This window comes from Podarcis cretensis (assembly GCF_951804945.1).
Source record: "Podarcis cretensis genome assembly, chromosome: 3".
In the NCBI taxonomy this organism is placed as follows: Eukaryota; Metazoa; Chordata; class Lepidosauria; order Squamata; family Lacertidae; genus Podarcis; species Podarcis cretensis.
Genome location: NC_137172.1, coordinates 115,012,009 through 115,030,664, shown reverse-complemented (window position 1 = coordinate 115,030,664; position 18,656 = coordinate 115,012,009). Strand labels below are relative to the sequence as shown.

General features: G+C 44.5%; 1 protein-coding gene across 1 annotated transcript; it reads left to right on the top strand.

The window, feature by feature from the left end:
- The first annotated feature begins 2,018 nt into the window (after positions 1-2,018).
- Positions 2,019-17,869, top strand: LOC307212409 (uncharacterized protein). Its single transcript, XM_079969750.1, has 7 exons — positions 2,019-2,189; positions 4,170-5,465; positions 7,845-8,756; positions 10,152-10,246; positions 12,121-12,288; positions 14,426-14,583; positions 14,898-17,869. Exons 2-7 carry the CDS (start codon positions 4,171-4,173, stop codon positions 15,138-15,140), a joined length of 2,871 nt encoding a protein of 956 aa, XP_079825876.1. The 5' UTR covers positions 2,019-2,189; position 4,170; the 3' UTR covers positions 15,141-17,869.
- The last annotated feature ends 787 nt before the right edge of the window (positions 17,870-18,656 follow it).

The window sequence follows — 18,656 nt, the reverse complement described above, 5'->3', positions numbered from 1 at the left end:
GCTCACCCCGTCTCAGGGATTCGAACCGCCGACCTTCTGATCGGCAAGTCCTAAGCTCTGTGGTTTAACCCACAGTGCCACCCGCGTCCTGTTCCCTTAGTCTTCCATAATTCCTCATTGCTACTCTCCATCATTGCTTTTTTTGGACCTCCAGGAATTTTGACAAATGGCAACATCCTTTAGGAAACAGGAACGCATGCTATTGCATTCAAGTAATGGATATGTGCCAAGCACGGATCACTTCCACCTCTTTCTTTCTTTCTATCTTTGGCTGGGTTTCTACATTTACCATTCTTCCGACAGACAGCATCTTAGCAGGTGAGGAGGATGTGAGCCATTGAAATGAATGTGCCTTGCTAACCCATAAATTGCATTGGGTCTGCTCTGTGAGTATTGGAAACAACCCATCGGAATGGATTGCTTCGAAGTCGTTTCACTCTGCGCCAGGTAAAGCAATTTTTAGGCCACTCCCCATTCCTCCCTGACTTGTGCCTTATTTTATCTGGCCAAAGGTGGCAACCCTTTGGTATCCATAGGTTTTGACGGGTGGCACTGTGGGTTAAATCACAGAGCCTAGGACTTGCCAATCAGAAGGTTGGCAGTTTGAATCCCTGCGGCGGGGTGAGCTCCCATTGCTCGGTCCCAGCTCCTGCCCACCTAGCAGTTCGAAAGCACATCAAAGTGCAAGTAGATAAATAGGTACCGCTCTGGCGGGAAGGTAAACGGTGTTTCCGTGCGCTACTCTGGTTCGCCAGAAGCGGCTTAGTCATGCTGGCCACATGACCCGGAAGCTGTACGCCGGCTCCCTCGGCCAATAAAGCGAGATGAGTCACGACTGGACCTAATGATCAGGGGTCCCTTTACCTTTAATTTAGCATTTTACTTTTTTCCCACGCTTAATTGTGCAACGGTTGGCTCCAGCAACGATAGCAACAGACACACACACATATATATTTAAATGTTTATAACTGCGGTATTTCCCAGGTGTCAAAAAAGGTTATTTATGTACGCCGCTACTGCGGCCCATAGAATTTGTGCAGCTTGCAGACCTAACATATAGAATAAGAGAACAAGAAGAACATATGTTTAAAGAAGATTGGAAAATGTTTATTGAATATACGGGGGGGGGGGACACTTGAAAACGCTGGAAGTGTTAAGATAAATTCAACTTTCAAAATTTTGATAGAAGGAATAATGGAATACTGAATGGTTTTGTTGTTGTTTAGTTGTTTAGTTGTGTCCGACTCTTCATGACCCCATGTACCAGAGCATGCCAGGCACTCCTGTCTTCCACTGCCTCCCGCACTTCGGTCAAACTCATGCTGGTAGCTTCAAGAACACTGTCCAACCATCTCGTCCTCTGTCGTCCCCTTCTCCTTGTGCCCTCAATCTTTCCCAGCATCAGGGTCTTTTCCAGGGAGTCTTCTCTTCTCATGAGGTGGCCAAAGTATTGGAGCCTCAGCTTCAGGATCTGTCCTTCCAGTGAGCACTCAGGGCTGGTTTCCTTCAGAATGGATAGGTTTGATCTTCTTGCAGTCTATGGGACTCTCAAGAGTCTCCTCCACCACCATAATTCAAAAGCATCAATTCTTCGGCGATCAGCCTTCTTTATGGTTCATAAAGTTTTGATGGAAGTAATGATGGAATACTGAATGCTTTTAGTTTATGTAAAATATGCAACTTTTTATGTTATGCAAAATGAACCATGGAAAGAGAAGGGAAGTCACTGACATTTTAAGGTTTTTTAGATGAATACCCTGAATTGTAAAACAGAAAACTGAATAAAATTATATATAAAAAATAAATAGATGTTTCTAACCAACTTCTCCGTAGCCCAGGCTGCATTCCCCCCAACCCCATCAAAGAAACTCTCCCCACGTGACGTTTCTCCTCCAATTACCTCCCTTCCGCGGCAGCGTGGGCGGAAAAGGCTGCTGCCAGCACCAAAAATGGCTCCGGCGGCGTCACTTCCCCCGCGAGAAATATGTCGGGTGGGGCGTGCGCTGTCTTTGCACTTCCTGCCTTTCCTTGCCTTGCTACGGTGGCCGCCGAGGGTCACGCGGAGCGTTTTCCTTCCCCGCTTTGAGGGATGCTGCAAAAAGGAAAAGAAAGGTCCGCTTAGTTTCAGCTCCGCTTCCTTCTCTCCGCCCCGGGAAAGGCAGCAGCGCTTGCCTGTCATAATTCAAAAGGTATTCTGCCCTGGAAGTGGAGGTTCCACTGGTAGAGCTCACTGCATGTTGCTTGGGGGAGGGGGGGATATGTCCTTGCAATTTTGTTTTTTTATATATATATAAATATTTATTAAGATTTTTTTAATACAAAATGCAAAAATGATAAACAATGTAACATGTATCATAGCACATTTTTCAAAACTTCTTTGGACTCCCTCACGTCTCCCACTCCCACTTACATCATTGTAACCTTTTTCCAGCAATTTATCATCTTGTTTACATTCTTAAATCTCGTTCAATTAATTTAATCTAATAATTCTCCAAAAATTTTATGTTTTCCTCAATCTTACTTATCGTCAAATTCAAATCTAATTCAATGGTAGGCAATTATTTATGATCTAGCATCCTTCTTAACCTTCGACCAAATTACAATACTTTTGTAAATAAATCTTGAATTTCTTCCAGTCTTCTTCAACCCTCTCTTCTCCCAGGTCTCGAATTCTACCAGTCATCTCGGCCAGTTGCATATAGTCCATCAGCTGCATCTGCCACTCTTCCAGTGTGGGTAGATCTTGAGTTTTCCAGCTGTTAGCGATAAGTATCCTTGCTGCCGTCGTTGCGTACATAAAAAATGTTGTCCTTCTTTAACACCTTCTGGCCGACAATGCCCAGAAGGAAGGCCTCTGGTTTCTTAGTGAAGGTATACTTAAATACCGTTTTCAACTCATTATATATCATTTCCCAGAAGGCCTTCACTCTAGGGCAAGTCCACCAGAGGTGAAAGAATGTTCCTTCAATGTCCTTGCAATTTTGATGCCCATCCAAGGTACCAGGTTTCGGCAACGAACTCAGACCTGGGCTAGTTCAGTCGGTAGAGCATGATCTTTCTTAATCTCAGGGTCGTGGGTTCGAGGTTTGCAGGTTGGGCAAAAGATTCCTGCACGGCAGGGGGTTGGACTAGATGACCCTCGGGTCCCTTCTACAGTTCTGTGATTTTAATAGTTTCAAGTTGCACTAAGAGCCCAGTCGCTTAGTGCAGCGGCGCCTCTCACTCCCTTGCCTGTTGAGATCATGCAGGGGCCTTCGCTGTGCTCTTTTTGGCACCTGCTAAAAAAAAACAAAAAACCCACTCCTATTTAGACAAGTCTCCCCAGATGCTTAGAAAAATTTAATCTGCTTTTTTTGTATTTTTACTTTTGCATGTTTTGAAGTAAGGCTTGTAATTCCCCCTCCCCTTGATTTTACTGTGCTATCTTTTGTAAACCGCTTTGAGGGATTTTAAACAACAACAACAATCAAGCGGTGTATAAATCTTAGGACATAAATAAGTGTTTGGTGCTAAGAAGTAATTTGTTTTGTTTGGGCTGAATCTTCTGCCTGTCAGTTTCACTGGATGACTCCCAAATCCTAGTTTTAGCAGAGAACATTTTTCTCTCTCTTTCTCTCTGCTTCCCTACACCTCTCTTCCTTCAAACATTTCGGTTTTCCCTCATACGGTGATGTTTTCAATGCAAATTTTCCAGAATTGCATGAAAGTGTCTAAGTGTGCCTGTTTCTCATCGTGGGTAGGTGTCTTCTCAGTTTTGCACAAGGCAGCAAGTAGAGAGTAGAGCCTGGAATATAATAAATTTCCACCAAGGCTCCCTACTAAGCTGGAATATGAAACTAGGCTTAATAGTGCAAGTTTATTCCACACTTTATTCCGTTTTCTTAGGCTGCCCTCCTTGTGTTTATTTACCAGGAAGTAAGTTCTATTAAACTCAATGAGACTTCCTTCTGAGTTGGCATGCACTGTTAGTCTGTCTCCCTCTACAGAGGGAGGACTGGTCATACAGTCCTTTGAATTCCATAAACTTCATCTTCAGTTATTAATGTGTGGCATTCTGTGTTAACTGTGAATTGACCGAGAAAGTGAATTTATTCATTTATTTATTTTGAAAGTAGGGGATTTATACAAGCCAATGTATCACCATTCTTTGACGCACTTCCTTTTGATAGGATGGAGAAAAAGAAAATTTTAATGAAATCCAACACGGCTGCCTCCAGCCTACTGAGAACCTTACATTCTCTCTATCAGTTTGGCCACTTCTGTGACGCAATAATATACACAGACCAGTTTGGCATCCAGGAGGAGTTTTTCGTTCACAAAGTTGTATTGGCTGCTTCCAGCAATTATTTTAGAAGCCTGTTCCTCACCGATGAGATGCTGAAAGCCAGAGATTGTCGGGTGACTCTCCAGGGTGTTCACACTGAAGAATTTGTCTGCTTCCTAAAGTTTGCCTACACAACAGAAGTAGAAATTGAAGAGGACAAACTGCACCTAATAAAGGAGGTAGCCGAAAGACTTGAATGCCAAAATCTGCTTGATGTTTTTGAAGAAATGAAGGCTGCAGGAGAAAATTTGGATCTGGGTGTTCATTCAGAAAGACATGAAGGCAGTAGGTCTGTCTGCAGTAAAACAAAACAAGTAGAAAACAAGGAACAGAGTGCTTCGTCCCGAATTTTGGCAGCGCCCATGAAGAGACAGCTTTGGGACCGAAAGAAGCACACAAAACTGACTGCCGTCTATGATGGTAGTGAAGGTAAACCTGGCCGTTCTGACAAATATGGTGTTGTGTTTGAGGGACCCAAAGACAGCACAGCAGCGTCAACTGGATGTAATGAAATAGACATGCACGGCGCTCATACTATGAAGAATGTCAGCCCGCTAGGAAATAAGGCCAGCCACCTGTCACTAAATCTGGTGGACTCCAAGGAAGCCTGCATTGTTACAAGCAAGATACTACCCGGCCAGGAGGAGGGTGAAAACGGCTTGAATGTTAGCGAAACCAAACTCAGGAAATCGCCGCGCAATGTATCGAAAGTCTTGCCCCAAACATACACATGTGACAAGTGTTGTCATTCCTTCCATTTTGCCAAGCAGTACTGGTCGCACATGGAACAAGAACATGACGCAGATCTGGTGGTTCAATATAGCTGCGATATGTGTGGCCAACTCTTTCCCAGTTGCCAGGACCTAAGGCAACATAGGCTCACCGTTCACAACGATGAAAAGCAGTTCCCCTGCTTGTTGTGCGACAAAAGGTTTAAGTGCCAGAAAGACATCAGCCATCATATGCGGAGAGTGCATGAGAAGAAAAAGAATCCTCAGAGGTGTCCCTACTGTGACAAGGTGATCAGCTCTAAATGTGGCTTGACGGTTCACATTCGAACACATACGGGAGAGAAGCCTTATAAGTGCGGAGGCTGCGCGGCAAGTTTTGCTCAGAGATCTGCCTTCACTACTCATGTAAGGTAAAGTCTTTGTTCATTTCAGAATATTGGGAGATAGTTTTCCGTCTTCGTCTCTTTGCTGTTAGAAATTTTATCCAGAAGCGAATAGAAGTCTGCCAGCTTTAGAGGATTTGATATAGGATTTGCTTTAGAGCCAGTGTGGTGCAGTGGTTAAGAGCGGTGGACTCGTAATCTGGTGAACCGGGTTCGCTTCCCCGCTCCTCCACATGCAGCTTCTGGGTAACCTTGGGCCAGTCACACTTCTCTGAAGTCTCTCAGCCTCACTCACCTCACAGAGTGTTTGTTGTGGGGGAAGAAGGGAAAGGAGATTGTTAGCCGCTTTGGGACTCCTTAAGGGGAGTGAAAGGCAGGGTATCAAGTCCAAACTCTTCTTCTTTTTCTTAAAAAAAAAAAAGGTAAAGGACCCCTGACAGTTAAGTCCAGTCGCGAACGACTCTGGGGTTACAGTGCTCATCTCGCTTTACTGGCTGAGCGAGCCAACGTTTGTCTGCAGACAGTTTTTCAGGGTCATGTGGCCAGCATGGCTAAGCCGCTTCTGGCAAAACCAGAGCAGTGCATGGAAACGCTGTTTACCTTCCTGCCGGAGTGGTACCTATTTATCTACTTGCACTTTGACGTGCTTTCGAACTGCTAGGTTGCCAGGAGCTGGAACTGAGCAACGGGAGCTCACCCCCTCGCGGGGATTAGAACCGCCAACCTTCCGATCGGCAAGCCCAAGGCTCAGTGGTTTATACCACAGCGCCACCCGCATTCTTCTTGTTATTGCAGTGCTATTATACAAGCATATTCAAAGTTACATTTAGACAGTTCTATCAGTGTAAAAGTATTTGCTGCATGGCTTCCACAGCCAGTCTGTGAAGCTTACAGGCAGCACAATAAACTTTTCTTTCTTCCTTTTATAGCCTGGACAACGTGTGGCTCAGCAAACCAAACAGCCGCAGTCAGAGAAACAAAGGTGCTGTGCTGCTCAGTTTGCTCTCCTTGTCAGCCAGCTCATACAAACTGCCTTGGAGTTTTTATGCCCTGTGCGTTGCTAGGGGTGATTATTATTGTCAGACTTTATACTTGGCTGCTGCTGCTCAGAACAAGATTATGAAATGATGCTTTACATCATAGTCCATTGCATCTCTTACTCAGAAGCAAACCCCACTAAGATCAACTGAATTTACTCCCAGGAATGTATTCTAGAATTGCAGGCTCTGCGTTTAACTTTGCCTTCATGATGTGTATTTGTCAATTTCCATTTTATTTTACTAAGCTTTTCTATCCCACCTTTCGAGAAAAAGAAACCTATCCAATGCAGCAGACAGGTCCAGCCAATACATCAAAACTTACCAGTTTTTAAAACGAAAACAAAGTTAAGATGGTAAAGGTAAAGGGACCCCAGACCATTAGGTCCAGTTGTGACTGACTCTGGGGTTGCGGCGCTCATCTCGCTTTATTGGCCGAGGGAGCTGACATACGGCTTCCGGGTCATGTGGCCAGCATGACTAAGCTGCTTCTGGCGAACCAGAGCAGCGCACGGAAACACCGTTTACCTTCCCACCGGAACGGTTCCTATTTATCTACTTGCACTTTGATGTGCTTTTGAACTGCTAGGTTGGCAGGAGCAGGGACCGAGCAACGGGAGCTCACCCCGTCACAGGACTCAAACCGCCGACCTTCTGATCGGCAAGTCCTAAGCTCTGTGGTTTAACCCACAGCGCCACCTGCGTAGCAAACAGTAATTAAATATCATACCTGGAAATGCCTGCTGGAAAAAAAATCTTAGAATAGCAGCTAGTGATGGGGGCAGCAATATCCTATTCATTTTGACTTAGAAGTATGTCCTACTTAGGTCATTGGGGCTTACCCCATAGAAAGGAGGTTAGGATTGTGGCCTTAGATGCTTTTCATTCAAATTTGCCCTTGTATGAATATATGGATTATTTGTGTATCTAGTATAAAGGTAAAGGTAAAGGTACCCCTGCCCGTACAGGCCAGTCTTGACAGACTCTGGGGTTGTGCGCCCATCTCACTTAAGAGGCCAGGGGCCAGCGCTGTCCGGAGACACTTCCGGGTCACGTGGCTAGCGTGACATCGCTGCTCTGGCAAGCCAGAGCCGCACACAGAAACGCCGTTTACCTTCCCGCTGGTAAGCGGTCCCTATTTATCTACTTGCACCCGGAGGTGCTTTCGAACTGCTAGGTTGGCAGGCGCTGGGACCGAGCAGCGGGAGCGCACCCCGCCGCAGGGATTCGAACTGCCGACCTTTCGATTGGCAAGTCCTAGGCGCTGAGGCTTTAACCCACAGCGCCACCTGCGTCCCCTGTATCTAGTATAGCCTGCGGGAAATTGTATCTAATTTACAGGTGGCATTACTTTTTTTTCCCCCAACAGAAAAATACATGAATCGGGACAAGACAGGAAACTCAGTCCAGATTACTGGATGATATCCCCACCAACAAAAAAAGCAGTTGTTATAGATAGCAAAGTTGACATGAATAGCAAAACATGTCTGAAGGTACCAAACAGCGACTTGCAAAGAGAACCTGTGGATGAAAAAACTCGGGAGCTTGAGGGAGAATCCAGGAATCCTCCACCTTTGGAAGCAGAGTCTGAGAGGAAAGAGGAAAGCCAAGAGCAATGTGTTGATGCTGGTATTCAAAGAGAAGAACCAGATGGACGCAGGACTTTGGTTGCAGAGGACTGTGTAAAAGGAGAAAGGGACTGTGAAACAGAAGGCAGGGGCAGGGAAGAGAATGAGGCAGTCTCTTCCGAAGACATCGATGAGAATTCAAATGATCAAGACGCTGAAGAAAGCAAATCGGACGCCGGTTGCAAAGCGAGGGGCGTTGCGAACAAAAACGAGGGCGCAAAAAAATCGGCCTATGTTATAACATGTACCAAATGTGCAGAGAAGTTCGTCTCCAGGAAGAAATACACTGACCACTGCAAAAACGTCCACCATTCTGTGCCTGGTAAAATTTATCAGTGTGACGTCTGTAGCAAGTCCTTCGCGAGCTACAACAGCTGGAAGGAGCACAGGGCGAGCGTCCACACGGACGACAGGCAGTTTTCCTGCACCCTCTGCAACGCCACTTTTAAAAGGAAAAGGGATGTGAGGACCCACTATATGCGGAAGCACGAAGGAAGAGTGAAGCGTCCCCTTTGCTCTGTCTGCGGGAAGATCTTGAGCTCAAGAACGGCCCTAGTGTTTCACATGAGGACCCACACAGGCGAGAAGCCATACCAGTGCAGCATTTGTTGTTCGAGATTTGCTCAGCCATCCCAGCTCAAGATTCACACCAGGTAAGACTGTTTTTTTTTTCCTCTCTCTCTCTGTGTCTGTCTTTTCTATCTTCTATCTTTGATTTTGCAAATTCTGCATGCATCAGAATTGGGTACTTACTTCTAACTCATATTGGCCATGCGTACAGTGATACCTCAGGTTACATACGCTTCAGGTTACATACGCTTCAGGTTACAGACTCTTCTAACCCAGAAATAGTGCTTCAGGTTAAGAACTTCACTTCAGGATGAGAACAGAAATCGGGCTCCGGCAGCGCGGCAGCAGCAGGAGGCCCCATTAGCTAAAGTGGTTAAGAACAGTTTCAGGTTAAGTACGGACCTCCGGAACGAATTAAGTACTTAACCTGAGGTACCACTGCATTAACGAACAGTAAATGTTCCAATGAGTGTAGGTGGGGGGGGGGTGGAAGAGTGTGTAGCTGGCAACCTTCAGTAGTAGTTGTAATACAACTAGAACTAAATAGTTCTAGCATTTTTTTAAAAGGTGACACACCGCTTAAACACACAAATATACAAAGCAGCTCTTGGACCAACTCCAAATGGGAGCAGAGGTGGGGACTGACTTTCCGTGCTTCGAAATTTCTGGTAATGTTACATGATTTCTGCTGCTACCTCAATGGGGGCAGGTTTAAAAACCTGTTTCCTTGAGCTGGGTCTCCCTTCTCTATTTGTTCTCAGGAGGTCTTAAATCAGGAGAACTTCCGGTGTTGCTGGACTTACAACTTCTGATTGCAATTTTGTCTGGCGCATGCCATTTTGTGGTATTTTTACAAAAGTGTGGTTTATATTTATCTAAATAAATAAAAACTAAAACCCCTCAGCTGGAATGCTAGTGGACGTTGGCATCCAAGAACGCTTGGAGACTCGAAGGTTCTCCCATTCCATCTCAAATTATCCTGTACTGATTTTTTAAATTTTATTTTAATTAAGTCTTCTGTTATTGGTTGTACTCTAAAGCAGACATAGGCAAACTCCAGTCCTCCAGATGTTTGGGACTACAATTCCCATCATCCCTGACCACTGGTCCTGTTAGCTAGGGGTGATGGGAATTGTAGTCCCAAACATCTGGAGGGCCGGAGTTTGCCTAAGCCTGCTCTAGAGGAATGAGAAATCTGACTTTTTCTTTTCTTATTTGACAACTCTATCTCTTTGATACTTTTTTTTGCTGTAGCCATAGAATCGTATAGCTAGAAAGTGCCTGAAGATCATTTAGTCCAAGTCCCCAGGCTATGGCTGGAGTCATTTCCCAAGATGTTCTCTGCCGCTTGCCTTGGGTGGTAGCAGGGAGGTGAGGGAGAGGGGTGGAATACAGGCAAACTATCTGTAATATCTACTAAGCAGGACATGTCACTCTTCGCATGTTTTGTCAGCGTTTTCATATTTCTTTGACTGCAGGTCCCATACAGGTGAAAAGCCATACATCTGTGAGGATTGTGGAGCTTGCTTTGTAGATAAAGGCAAGCTTACTGGCCACAAGAGGACACATACAGGTATAATAATAATAATAATAATAATAATAATAATAATAATAATAATATATTACTTATACCCCGCCCATCTGGCTGAGTTTCCCCAGCCACTCTGGGCGGCTCCCAATCAAATGTTAAAAACAGTACAGCATTAAATATTAAAAACTTCCCTGTACAGGGCTGCCTTCAGATGTCCTTTAAAGATAGGATAGCTGCTTATTTCCTTCACATCTGAAGGGAGGGTGTTCCACAGGGTGGGCGCCACTACCGAGAAGGCCCTCTGCCTGGTTTCCTGTAACCTCACTTCTCGCAATGAGGGAACCGCCAGAAGGCCCTCGGCGCTGGATCTCAGTGTCCAGGCTGAACGATGGGGGTGGAGACGCTCCTTCAGGTATACAGGTAAGCGTTTAAATGCAGTCCTTGGATGTGGCAGAGGTTAATGCCTATCCGTGCATATTGATTTATTCTGATTACAATCCTGCATTGCTGGGGGTTGCGCTAGATGACCCCTGGGGTCCCTTCTAACTCTACAATTTTATGACTTTTCATGAATTACAGATAAGTAGTTGAAAAGGATGATGGTTGGGGAGGTTACCAGATTTCCTGTGAGGCATAACTCTTAAGCTGCCTCTCATTCACTTACTCTTGCCTGTTCTATCGGGTCGAACTACATATTACACTGTGATCAGGAATAAGACAGCACACACATTTCTACACTCTCCACAAATGGCCACCTGCCCAGGGCTTCTGTGGCATTGACCACACAGAAAAAGATGTGTAACTGTTGCAGCAGAGGCTTAAAGGATCGCATACCCCAGGAGCAGAAAGAGAGGCAACTATTCTTGGGAAGGTAGAGAGTGTAGAAGAGATCTCCTGGACCAGGGAAGGGGAATGTGTGGCCCATCAGTGGAGGTAGATCGCAACTGTGTGTCTATGCACTGTGCGACGACGGCCACGCGGATGCTCCTAGCCCAGAGATGGAAAGAAGACAAAGGCCCTACCAGAGACGAGTGGCAAACTAAGCTGTTGGAGTACGCTGAAATGGCGAAACTGACCAGAAAGCTCAGGAACCAAAAAGACCAAATCTTTAATAAAGAATGAGGGAAATTTATACTGGTAGAGCACTGTAAGCAGATGAAAAAATTAGGAGGATTGCAATAATAATAATAATAATAATAATAATAATAATAATAATAATAATAATAATAATTATTTATTTGTACCCCGCCTATCTGGCTGGGTTTCCCCAGCCACTCTGGGCAGCTTCCAACAAAGATTAAAAATACATCAAAATGTCACACATTAAAAACTTCCCTGAACAGGGCTGCCTTCAGATGTATTCTAAATGTCAGGTAGTTGTAATGTAGCAAATGTAGCAAATTTTATGGACAAAATGGAGAGACATAAAATATGGATTACTAAACAATATGCAGTTGAAAAGGTTGACAATAGGACCCATGGAGGGGAAGTCCAGAGATTCAGAGAAATCTCTAAATATGGATATGTATTTTGTATTGTTATAATTCTATACTTCTAAATTCAAATAAAAATTATTTCTCTCTCTCTCTCTCTCTCTCTCTCTCTCTCTCACACACACACACACACACACACACACACACACACTGGCCTTTCTAGTGTCCCACTGAATACGTAGCTGTTCAAAGGTTGTTGGGACACCCAACTGCTGTCCCGGGCCCAGAGTGGGGTAAAAAGTAAATAAACAAATGGCATCCCCAGGTGGCCTAGCCAATGCTCAGGGACGATGGGAATTGTAGTCCAACAACATCTGGAGAGGCTCCCCATCCCTGGACGTTCTTTGGACGTCTCCTGTGGGTGATCATCAGCGTAGGTAACGGTCAGTAACATCATTCTACCACCATTCATTTCCTTTGCAGGAGAGCGTCTGTTCAAGTGTGATGTCTGTGGAAAACATTTTTCAACCAACGAATACTTGAAATGCCATAAGCGCTGCCACATGGGAGCCAAGCCATACAAGTGTGATGTGTGTGGGAAAACGTTTGGACTGAGGGCCTCATTAGCCCAACACAGTAACGTTCATGCAGGTAATAAATCCCTTCCCAGTGGGGGTGGAGGAGATGGATCGTGTTGATGAAAGTCTCTGCCACATGCAGCGTTCATTCTGTGCAAGTACAGCGTAAGAATCCAGAATCTGTCCCAGACCACAGTTGGCAATGTGCCTTGCATATTTATTTAAATATGATGCAAGAATCGTCATGTGGAAATACTACCGTATTTTTCGCTCTATAAGACGCACCAGACCACAGGAGGAGGAAAACAAGAAGAAAAAAAATTCTGAATCTCAGAAGCCAGAACAGCAAGAGGGATCGCTGCGCAGTGAAAGCAGCAATCCCTCTTGCTGTTCTGGCTTCTGGGATAGCTGCGCAGCCTGCATTCACTCCATAAGACACACACACATTTCCCCTTTTTAGGAGGGAAAAAGTGAGTCTTATAGAGCAAAAAATACATATTTAAATATGATACAAGAATTGTCATGTGGAAATACTTTGTTAGTTAAATACTTTCAGTACAATTTATGTTCTAAGCAGGAGATCGTTACATGTGTACATGAGCTAGGGTGCTCTGGGCTTAATTTCAAACTTTATTTCATTCCAGGCAAAGGGGGGCAATGTATTTCCTTGAGAGTCACAGAAAATTAAATAGATCTGTGTGCTCTAGCTTCCCCGAATGCTCACCTTTCAGAACCTTGAGTTCTTGTTGGGTATGCGGCAGCATTTGTAAAACTCGTGACAACCGCAAAAAATTTGGGTTTTCAGTTTTCCCTACTTGGCAATATCTTTCCTTGATGAAAGCCAAGTTGTGTAGAGTCCGTGGGCAAGCAGCTTCACCACTCCACAGACCTCTCACTGCTTCCAAAAGATGGACATATTCACAGTTTACTCTGATGAGAACCTGCAGTGTTCAGAAATAGCATGCGGGGGGGGGTGAGGCATATTTCCAGCAGCAGAGGGTAGTTCTGTAAGTAGAACTGATCATGTGAAAACCACAAAGAGGAACCCAGCTTTTCCCTGTGTTGTTCTCCTGCCATAGTAGTGCCCTCAAGGCATCAGTCGCATTCATGCCTTACATGAAAATCACTCTTATCCCAGTCATGGTTGTGAATCCTGGGAACTGTAGCGCTGAGAGTTGGGAATCCCTTACAGAGTTATGATTCTCAGCTTTGCTGTTTAACAGCTGCTGTGTCTGTTGGCTTCTGTCTCTCTCCTGTTTCCAACTTACCGTATTTTTGCTCCATAAGACACACCTGACCATAAGACGCACCTAGTTTTTAGAGGAGGAAAACAAGAAAAAATATTTTGAATGAAACAGTGGATGTATGGTTTTTGTGGTTCATGCTGTGGCCACAGACATGTGATTTGACGGTGAATTTGGGGTGATCCAATGCAAAAATCCTGAGAATCCATGTTGATCTGTGCTTTGTAACCACGTTTTTGCGCCATTGCGGCCCCACAAAACAGTGGATGTGTGTGTTTTTTGGTGCAGGCTGTAGCCATGGACATGCTATGGGATCTGATGGTGAATTTGGGGTGACCCAATGCAAAAATCCTGAGGATCCATGGGCTTTTACCTCCCCCCTCCCAGGCAGCCTCCTTTATTTCTGCGTCCCTTATCTCTTTCCCCGATCACTTGCCGATCAGCTGCTTCCTTTCAACACCCCCTTGCCTCTTATTTGCCTTAGTGTATCTTCCTTAGCTGGAGCAGTTTTTTGCTCCTCCTTTTCTTCTAATTTCTCTCTTTATTGCTTTAGCCTTCCTGTTTCCCCCCTTTGCAAGTTTGTTGTCTTTACCTCCCCCCTCCCAGGCAGCCTCCTTTGTTGCTAGCGTCCCTTATCTCGCTGCCAATCGCTTGCCGATCAGCAGCTTTGTTTTAACACCCACTTCCCTCTTTCAAAAAAAAAGCATGATCTGCTTTTTGCCCCTGGGCAATTTGGCTCCAGGGACCACGCATTCGCTCCATAAGACACACAGACATTTCCCCTTACTTTTTAGGAAGAAAAAAGTGTATCTTATGGAGCGAAAAATACGGTACTTTGTTTTCTGATACCAGTATGTGTTTACCTTACAAGCCACTAAGTAGACCCAAAATGGGTCTAAAGTTGAGAGAGAAATAAGATTTTGTAAATACACCCCAACATTTGTGAGGTCTGTTTTGTTTTCTCAGAGACTCCTCCTTATTTCTGTGAGCAGTGTGGAAAGACCTTTACTCAGCAAGGAGCCCTGAGGCGTCACCAGCGTATTCACACTGGAGAAAAACCCTACAAGTGCAGGGCCTGTGAAAGGACCTTCACAGATCTGTCTACCCTGAGAAGGCATGTCCTGGTATGTTCTCCAGTTTGCCCTATTCATTTTAATAGGGATGGGCAGGCAAACAAGCTTAATACTCTTTGAGTATAAAAAATATTTGCCATGATCTTTAAAAAGCTTAGAACACCCATGTAGTAAATTGCTTTGGTGTCTGTCTAGGGGCAAATTTAATGACAGAGCCTTTAATCCCAGAGGGGCCTTTAGTCCACATTGCTTTGTTTTTTAAAAAATTGGTCTAGTTAGTTTAAGGTCTTTATGATTGCTCTAATCAGGTCAGAACTTGAATAACAACAGTATTTTTTTTGTCTTGTTTTCTTCCCCTGCTATAGGTACATGATCGGAATGCTCACTGGAGGACTTTCTTAATAGATCTTACCATCAAAAAGGATCACAACTGGTCCAAAATAGAGCCTTTTTCTGATATCCGTATGGGAGAGGACTCTAATCTGGTTTGGTCCGATGGCCAAAGTAAACTTTATAAACCAGAGAGCACCAGTGTAAAAAAAGCGGAACACGTATCATGTGGCAGTAGTAATGCCAGAGATCCTGACCATTCCCTTACGTATTTATAACTCTGTACAGTGAAGGCAAAATGCAGGCATAAAACATTTTGCATCTCTCTCATGTGCCCCTTATGGGGGAGCATCCTCCATCTGCCTACAAGTTCTACAGAGAAGACACACTAAGAGTTCAGCAGAGTTCTAAGAGAAGACACACTAAGAGTTCTTCAGAGCTGAGAGGCAGCCACTGGGCAGCATAGACATTGTTGTGGAATTGCTTGTGAATGGGTCATTTCTTAGTAGCTTGGATGCTGGCTTCGCTAATAGCTATTTAGGAGTCAGAAGAGATGCTTTCAGAGCTCAAAATGAGTAGATATGGTGAGATGTGCAGAACTAGCACAGCTGGCTTCAGCAGCAGTACAGAAGCATCTTCATACGTTTTAAAAAATTCAAGACCCTTTTTCGGGCTGCTTTTATAATACTGCCAAGGAGGCTGTGGGCTGTGTTCGATTCCAATAGAGGGGTGTCTCTGCTCAGAGATGCATAAGACCCTTGCAATGTACCTATGTGGGGACAGGCTCCGTGGTTCTGGCGCTGAGGGGAATAGCTCTGCACTACTAGAAGTGCTCTTTATTATTCTCATTTCAGTTTTTAAAGAAATGGCATGGGCAAAGATGGGAAAGAGCTATGCTTAATGCGGGTGGTTAAAGCCGGGAGTCGCAGAGGCTAAGACAAGGCCAATAAGGCCCCTCCAAACTGGTAAAACAAAATATTAGAATAACAAAAGCAGTTTAGTGCATGTAAGTATAGGTTGATGCACACTGAGGCAAAACACTTCATTTTGCACTTATGGGGTGTGATCTGGTGTTGACTGACCAGAAATAAGATACTGGTGGATAAACTCAATGAAAAGTGTGCAACAGCAGGGAGGCAAATAGAACAGAAACACCCCATATCATTCATGTATTTTATACAAATCTTTGGGGCAGGCACACTTGGAATACAGTGGTGCCCCGCAAGACGAATGCCTCGCAAGACGGAAAACCCGCTAGATGAAAGTGTTTTCCGTTTTGGAGGTGCTTTGCAAAACGAATTTCCTATGGGCTCGCTTCGCAAGACGAAAATGTCTTGCGAGTTCCTGCGGGGTTTTTTTCCTCCCCCCCCCTTTTTCTAAGCCACTAAGCCGCTTATCAGCTGATCCGCTAAGCCGCTTAACAGCTGATCCCCTAAGCCACTTATCAGCTGATCTGCTAAGCCGCTTATCAGCTAAGCCGCTTATCAGCTGATCCGCTAAGCCGCTAATAGAGCTAAGCCGCTAAGCCGCTAATGGGCTTGCTTCGCAAGACGAAAAAACCGCAAGATGAAGAGACTCGCGGAACGGATTCTTTTCGTCTTGCGAGGCACCACTGTACTGTGTACAGTTCTGCATTGTGAAAAGAACATTGTGGAACTGGAGAACGTGCAAAAAAGGGCAACCCAAATGATCATGAGGCTGGATCAGCTCCTCTGTAAGGAAACGTTGCAATATTTGGGGCTTTTTTGTTCAGAAAACAGGTTAGGGGGCATATGAAAGAGGGGCATGTGGAGAATAATACTAGAGCCATCCCATGAAGATTCAGGACAGACTAAAAGTGGGTATTTCTTCACACAGCACATTGTTCAATTACAGAATTCTCTCCCGCAAGTTGTAGTAAAAGCCACCGAGTTAGATGGTTTTAAAGGGGATTGGACCATTTTATGGAGGATATGTCTGCAAGTGGCTACTAGTCATGATGGCTGTGTGCCGTCTCCAGGATCAAATACTGTGTACCACCTCCATGTCTTTGAATACCAGCTGCTGAGGAAACAAGATAAGAAAATAATTTACGTTCTGGTTGTGGGCTTCCCAGGGTTTGACACTGTGGCAAACAGGATGTTAGGTGGGTTCTTGGTCTTACCTAGCAGTGCTCTTGTTCTTAATAGATGAAATTGCTTTCTACTTGTACTGTTACTCTTTGAACTTAACAGTGATTGGATCCAGTATGAAAAAGGGCAATTGCCCTCAAATGTGAGGCAGGGAAATAAAGTGAGGTTGTGGGGAAGTAACTGTATTGTAGGGGAGGTATTTGATGTGGAGCAGACGCACAGCGTGTTTACAACACATTCCTTCCCTGCCAAGAATCCCGGAAACTGTAGTAACAGAGCTACAATTCCCAGCACCCCTTATAAACTATGGCTCCCTGGATATTGGAGGGTGGGTGTGTGCTTTAAATGTATGGTGTGTATACACAACCAGAGAAAGGGCTGGATTCCTTCAGGTTCGTTGAATGTTACCTTCAGCCTTCTCAGTTTCAGAGAATGAAAGGAGCTGCAGGAAAAGCCGCTCAGAACATTTCACATCGGCGTGTGGGAAATCCAGACTGCATGGACCATTAGCACTTGCTAATATGCTGAACAGAACAAGTTTGATTTTTAAAAAGACCACGTGTAAAGATTTGCTAGAGGGACACTCAGAAACGGCCTGAGACCAACAGACTCGAAAACTGTTCATCTCTTAAGTGTATTGGCTATTTTATAACTGTAGCTGAGGATAAAATTTCACACCTGTTTAGGGATGTTTTTAATGTTTGATGTTTTATCGTGTTTTTAATATTCTGTTGGAAGCCACCCAGTGGCTGGGGAAACCCAGCCAGATGGGTGGAGTATAAATTACTATTATTATTATCCTGTTATCATTTATGCTACCTGTTTATAGGCCTGCTGCTTTGTAAATGTTGTAGCATTCCACAATAAATAGTCATTTCATATGGTTTGCTCTGAAATGTATAGATGCCTTTTTGTACTAAAGATAATGGCCCTCCCTGCATGACCAAATGGTGCGACTTGAGCTGTGAAACTGGAGCTTATAGCTCAAAATTCAACTGGAGAGCATGTCGGCCCCCTGGTTTTAGCTGGATTATTATTTTTATTTTATTGGTTTTAGCTGATTTATTTTATTATTATATTAGATTTAGCTGGATTATTATTATAGTCATACCTTGGGTTGAGGGCTTTTGGGTTGCGCTCCGCAGCAACCTGGAAGTAACAGAGCGTGTTACTTCCGGGTTTTGCCGCTTGCGCATGTGCAGACGCTCAAAATGACATCACGCACATGCGCGAAAGCAGCAAAACGCGACCTGCGCACGCGCAATCACGTATTACGTTTCATTCAGGATGTGAACGGGGCTCCAGAATGGATCCTGTTCGCATCCTGAGGTACCACTGTAGTTTACACTGTAGTTTACAGTGGTACCTCAGGTAAGAACTTAATTCGTTCTGGAGGTCCGTTCTTAACCTGAAACTGTTCTTAACCTGAAGCACCACTTTAGCTAATGGGGCCTCTCACTGCCGCTGCACCGCCATGCAATTTCTGTTCTCATCCTGAAGCAAAGTTCTTAACCCGAGGTACTATTCCTGGGCTAGCAGAGTCTGTAACCTGAAGCATATGTACCCCAAGGTACCACTGTATTGGTTTTAGCTGGATCATTATTATTTTTATTATATTGGTTGTAGCTGGATTATTATTATATTATATTGGGTTTAGCTGTACTATTATTATTATTATTATAG